The sequence below is a fragment of the Cotesia glomerata genome, linkage group LG9, assembly GCF_020080835.1.
Source record: "Cotesia glomerata isolate CgM1 linkage group LG9, MPM_Cglom_v2.3, whole genome shotgun sequence".
NCBI classification, from domain to species: domain Eukaryota; kingdom Metazoa; phylum Arthropoda; class Insecta; order Hymenoptera; family Braconidae; genus Cotesia; species Cotesia glomerata.
Genome location: NC_058166.1, coordinates 17,818,182 through 17,824,115, shown reverse-complemented (window position 1 = coordinate 17,824,115; position 5,934 = coordinate 17,818,182). Strand labels below are relative to the sequence as shown.

General features: G+C 40.3%; 1 protein-coding gene across 1 annotated transcript in view; it reads left to right on the top strand.

The window, feature by feature from the left end:
- Positions 1-5,724: 5,724 nt before the first annotated feature.
- Positions 5,725-5,934, top strand: part of LOC123272278 — a 908-nt gene continuing 698 nt past the window's right edge. Inside the window, exon 1 of the mRNA XM_044738976.1 lies at positions 5,725-5,743. Within this exon, the coding sequence (XP_044594911.1) occupies positions 5,725-5,743 (19 nt within the window). The remainder of the gene's footprint in view (positions 5,744-5,934) is intronic.

Sequence of the window (5,934 nt, the reverse complement as noted above, 5' to 3'; positions counted from 1 at the left end):
AAAAGATTTTTGTTAATTTGATTATATATATATATATATATTGGTCACCTATAATTATCACTACAAGCAGAGTTATTACAAAACTTAGATCCTGGTCTCCCAGGTAGGCAATCTGACACGTAACCGTGGTTACAAGACTAAGCCTGCAACGATAGTCGTTTATAACCTCACTTTGGCGTCTAACCACGTGGTTATCAGCCAGGGAGGCGAAGGCCTCCCACGTACTGACCGCGCGAATTTGGATAGTTTGATGAAAGAGTTCATCAAAGGGAAAAAGGCTGGATCGATCAAGTGTAACTTCGCTCAATTCTCAGATAGTAAGATGCAAGCGGGAGTAACCCGCACCAGTGAGGCCGGCAAGATACCTGAGCCAGATAACAAAAAACGCAAGGCTGACCACGATGACCCTATCCCAGCCAACAACGACGAACAAGAACTAGAGGATGTAGTTATGAATGACAACACGTCACTTGAGGATAATAATAGTGATAAGAATGAATACAGGAAGAGTGTCCATGATAACACGAGAAGGATGGGCGACAAGGGTGATAAAATTAGAGACCGATTTAAATACAGCCGACAGGAAAGAGGCCCCTTCGCGGTGTACATCAAAACCACAGGTGAGCTAGTCAAGTCTAAACCCATTAAAGCTATTGAATTAGCCCGCAAATTAGCGAATAACAACATTCGGTTCGACAACATTGCTGAGAGTTCTAGGAATACATGGCGCCTGACGTTTATTTTAAGAGAGGCTGCCAATGACTGCTTATCCAACCTTAACTTGGAGAAGAACGGCCTGGAGGCATTCGTGCCGATGCACCTGCGATTTAAGAAAGGAGTGGTTAGAGACATCCCCGACGACGTGAGTTTAGAAGAATTAAAAAAGTGTATCCAAGAGGAGAACAAAAACACCGTGATCTCTGATATTCATCGATTAAAGAAGAAAAACAATAAGCCCTCAGCAGACAAGCATAAATGGATCGACTCTTCAACAGTTTGTATCACCTTCAGCTCATCAGTATTACCCAGGCAAATCAGACTATGGGGAGTTTTACTTCCGGTCAGTGATTATATCCCACCAATAAGAATCTGTTTCAATTGTGGTAAATTTGGCCACATCAAGGACAAGTGCAAGAGCCAAAAAGTATGTTTGTCGTGTAGTCAAACTGAATGTCTGGGCCATGATCAGTGCCATAATGATAAGAAATGCGTCAATTGTGACGGAGACCACCACACTCTGGACAATAAATGCCCAAACAGAAATGCTGAGATGGAGATTAAGAAGATTATGGCTCGCGACAATTTGTCGTTTCCTGAGGCAAAAAGACTAGTAAATTCTAATAAGGACTTACAACCCCAGCAGAAAAACTCCGACTTTCGCAGCACCCAGGAAGACTTTCCTCGTCTGCGGACGAGAGTAACTGAGAACACGACAATGACAACCATGACTCCTACTTGGAGTCGACCAAATTCAAAACCTCCCCTGGAGGACCTGAAAGGTTCGGAGATAGATGGCAAAGAAACCGGTGGAGCTGCACGTATTGGGGAAGCCCTGGAAGAGTTACTACGGGCATTTATGATGTCAACCGATGTCGAGCTACTAATCAAACATTTGAGGAAGGCGGTGGAGATTCATCTCAAGAATCATGGACGGACGAGACAAGGATAATAGACAAGCTCACTCGCTAAGTATAGTTCAATGGAACGCCCGCAGTATTAAACCTAAATTAAATGAACTTTTATACAATTCTAGAAATGTTGATATCTTTCTTATTTCAGAGTCCTGGCTCAAGAAGAAGGACAACCTATATGCTAAGGGATTTGACGTTGTAAGGAGTGACCGCGCTCGTGGTAACGGAGGAGGTGTAATGATTATGGTAAGAAGTACTTTGAGATACACTGTGGTTCGGGATTTGTTTGATTGCAATGGTAAGATTGAGACATGTTGTATTAGACTTAACTTAAATGGGAAACCTTTTACCGTAGTTTCCTGCTATAGACCCCCAGGCACTGCGTCGTCTGTTAAGGCTGATGACTGGGCTCTATTTTTTGATCAATTTTCCGATAGTTATCTAATTGGGGGAGATTTTAATGCCCATCACTCACTGTGGGGTGATCGGTCTGACTGTGCGGAAGGGAGATCCCTTGTGGAAACTTTGGATATCAGAGATGTCGCTTGTTTAAATGATGGTTCTCCTACTTTCTTAAGTTCCTCGTCAGGTGTTGAATCTACGGTAGATTTAACGTTTGTCGATTTCAACTCAGCTTTGCTTTTCGAGTGGAAAATAGGTTCAGATTATTGGGGAAGTGATCACATTCCCATTTTTATTAGATGTGACGGCCGAGTCCAGTCCGGTTTTGATCGCAGAAAGTCTAGTAGGTTATATAATTCGGCGGTAGATTGGTTAATATATAAGTCTTGCGTAAGTGAGAAAATTCCTGACCTGGTTGAGTTAATGTCTTCAGAGAACGACATCCAAACGAAGTACTATTCCTTTACGGCCACTTTGGAGAGTAGTATTCAGCAAGCTTGTCCCTCTGCCACTAAAAAACTCAATGGAAAACCCCACCAGTCTAAGTCTAAATCCAAAGCTCCTCCGTCAGCTTGGTGGAATGGGGAATGCGATAGGTTAGTAAGGTTGCGTAGGGCTGCATTACTTAAGTTTAAAGCTAATAGATCGTGTGATAACTTTATCGCGTACAAAAAAGCCCAGGCGGAGACTCTGGTCGGTTTGAGACGGATCAAGAAAGAAAGTTTCAAAAACTTTTGTGCTAGCCTGTCCAAGAATACCAATCCTAAGTTCCTCTGGAACACTATTAAGGGTTTCCAAAACAGATGGAATTATAGAGAGAATGCCAACGAGTATGATGAGAATAAAATTAGTGCAGTGAAGGTTATGATCGAAGAACTCTGTCCGCCTTGGGTACCAAATCACAGACCTTGTCTCAACTCTGATACTGCAGATCCTTTCCTCGACTTAGCTTTCATACGTGATGAACTACGGTTCGCGCTGTCCGAGCTAAAATTGTCATCTAGCCCAGGATTAGATGGTATAGATTACAGGATGATTGTACATCTGCCGGACGAAGCTCAGGCGCTTCTGCTTGATTTATTTAATCAAATTTTTGAGTCACAAGAATTTCCACAAGAATGGCATCAATATGCTATTTTCTTTATTCCCAAAGGTGAAAAAAATAAGTTTCGTCCGATCTCTCTTGCTCCCTGTCTAGCTAAGATCATGGAAAAAATTTTGAATAATCGTATCAGTTGGTGGCTCGAACATAAAAATGCCCTTCCTAGCTCTCAGAATGGTTTTAGAAAAGGAAGATCCTGTGCAGATAACCTGTCTATTCTATGTGCGGATATTATTAAAGCTTTTAAGTCAAATGAATGTATTGCCGCTCTCTTCTTAGATATCAAAGGTGCTTACGACAATGTCCTGTCTGATGTGCTACTGTCCAAGCTTAAGAGGTTGGGTTTCCCAGCTAATACGCTATCCTTTATATATAATCTCGTTTCAGAGAGAAGTTTGCATTTTCAATTTGGTGAAATCGATGAAACTTATAAAGTTTTTAGAGGTTTACCTCAGGGAAGTGTCCTCAGCCCAATACTGTATGCTTTATATGTAATAGAATTAGAAGAAAAAATAAATGGTGTCTTTGGGTGTAACACTTTGCAATATGCCGATGACGCATGTATTTATTCTAATCATCGAAATACCAAAACCGCTATAGAGCGTGTCGAGGAGGCTATGGATAATGTTTGCTACTATTTGAATGATCTTGGGTTGGACCTATCTGTCAGAAAAACTCAATTTTGTATCTTCAGCAGAAGGAATAATAGAAGGACAGAGCCTCTAAGGTGGAATATTGTTGTTAAGGGATCACCAATCTGTAACTCGGAGGTAGTTCGGTTTCTTGGCATGGATCTTCAAGCCCATATGAGCTGGAAACACCACATAGAGAGCGTTGATAAAAAGTGCCGGAATGCCTTGAAGACAATTAATTGTTTAAGGCGCACTTGGTGGGGAGCAGACCCGATGCTTCTTATTAGAGTTTATAGAGCTTTAATTCGTTCCAGATTGGAGTATGGTGGACTGGTGTTGTTTAATTTGACTAAAACAGAGAAAGCTAAACTGGACAGGATTCAATTCAGAAGCCTCAGGGCAGCGTTAGGCTATTCTTCATCCACCCCATGTAATGTAATCCTAGCTGAGGCCAAGGAACCTCCCCTCAATATAAGATTTCGATACTTGACGCTCAACTTCTTGGCTAGAGCCTCTGCCAGAGAAGAACATAGGGTTTTACAGATCCTTCAAGAAGTAATGAACTTGGAGGATAACCCGACAGTAATCAATAGAGATGGCCCAGTGAACTTAGTCGAATGTTTCCGAGCAATTGAACTACATAGGCACCTTATCAAGTCGTCAGGTAGTCCGCTATGTTACAGTGTTGGGTTTGAGGCAATTTGGTATCATCCACAAGTTTCCTTCGTGGAGGGCGAAGAGATTAGTAGCTCTATGAGGTGTCAGGAGCTTTTCTGTGACATCTTCGAGGAGTATTTAGGTGGCTGGACATGTATTTTCACGGACGGGTCCAAAACGGAGAACGCTCCATTTGGAGGCTTCGCGGTGGTTTTGCCTTTAGAGACGGTGGAAATGGAGTTTAGAGCTCCCAAACACGCGTCAATTTTCACTCTTGAAGCACTGGCTATTTACGAATCTCTTAAATTAATTGAGAAATCCCCGTTTAGATGCTTTGCCATTTTTTCAGACTCCAAAAGTGTTTTACAGGCACTAGTATCGGACAAAGCCTTGGGCAAGAAATCGTACTTGATACTGGTAATTAGAGAACTTTCGAGAAAATTGAGTTTGAGGGGTAAAAGAATCAAACTCTTCTGGATTCCCGCGCACTGCGGCATTAGTGGTAACGAGGCGGCAGACAAGGCTGCTAAAAAGGCCATTTACTCAGGAAAAGACACCAATCTTCATCTCCCCGCGAGTGACTTTAAAAAGATGGGAAAAGACTTTATGTGGTCGGAGTTTCACAAGTGGTTTACTAATACAGATAAGGGAAATTACTACAGAAATTTCTACTATACTAACAACTCCAAGCCCTGGTTCAGTAAGTTTAAACTAAATAGACGCTCAGTGGTCTCCATTAACAGACTACGAAGTGGTCATCACTCGCTTAATTCCTGCTTAGCCAAATATAAGATTGTACAGTCGCCCGCTTGTGCCTGTGGAGCACCAGAAGAAACCCCGAACCACATTCTATTTCAGTGTCCTCTATACGAATCTCAAAGAGCTGGTTTTATTAAAGCATTAGGTACTAATATAGGTCAAGGCCCTTACAATGTTGAATCTCTTTTAAGTAGCTTGAGTCAGGGAATTATTAATTGCCTAAGTACATTTTTATCGTCTATTAAGAAATTTATTTAATGTCTTTTTTTTTTTTTTATTTATTATTCAATAACTCAAAAAGAAAAGAGTGTCATTTTGTATATAGTTACTTCCAAGTCTATTTGTCTTTAATGAGCAAACTTGTGGTTGATTAATATAGTTATATCATGGATGAACAAATTAAGCACACTGATAATTGGAAAATATCTTAATAAGAATCGCTCTAATTTCTGTATATTTTATTTGTGCAATATATTAATGTTTTTTTTTATTTATTTTGTAAAGGGAAAAAATGTAAACCTTATGAATTTTTATTACTAAGATGGGATCATTACTCAACAGTGATATGGCATAAGCCTAATTGAACTACACATGTATTGTTCTATATATTTATATTTATATTTAATAATTCTATATTTTAAATGTAAGAGCGGCGAAAATGTACTGTACATAATATAAGTTTGTAAAGTTGGCTATATTGGTTTACACCAACGCCTTGTACCTAATTTTTTTTAATAAAAAATAAAAAAAA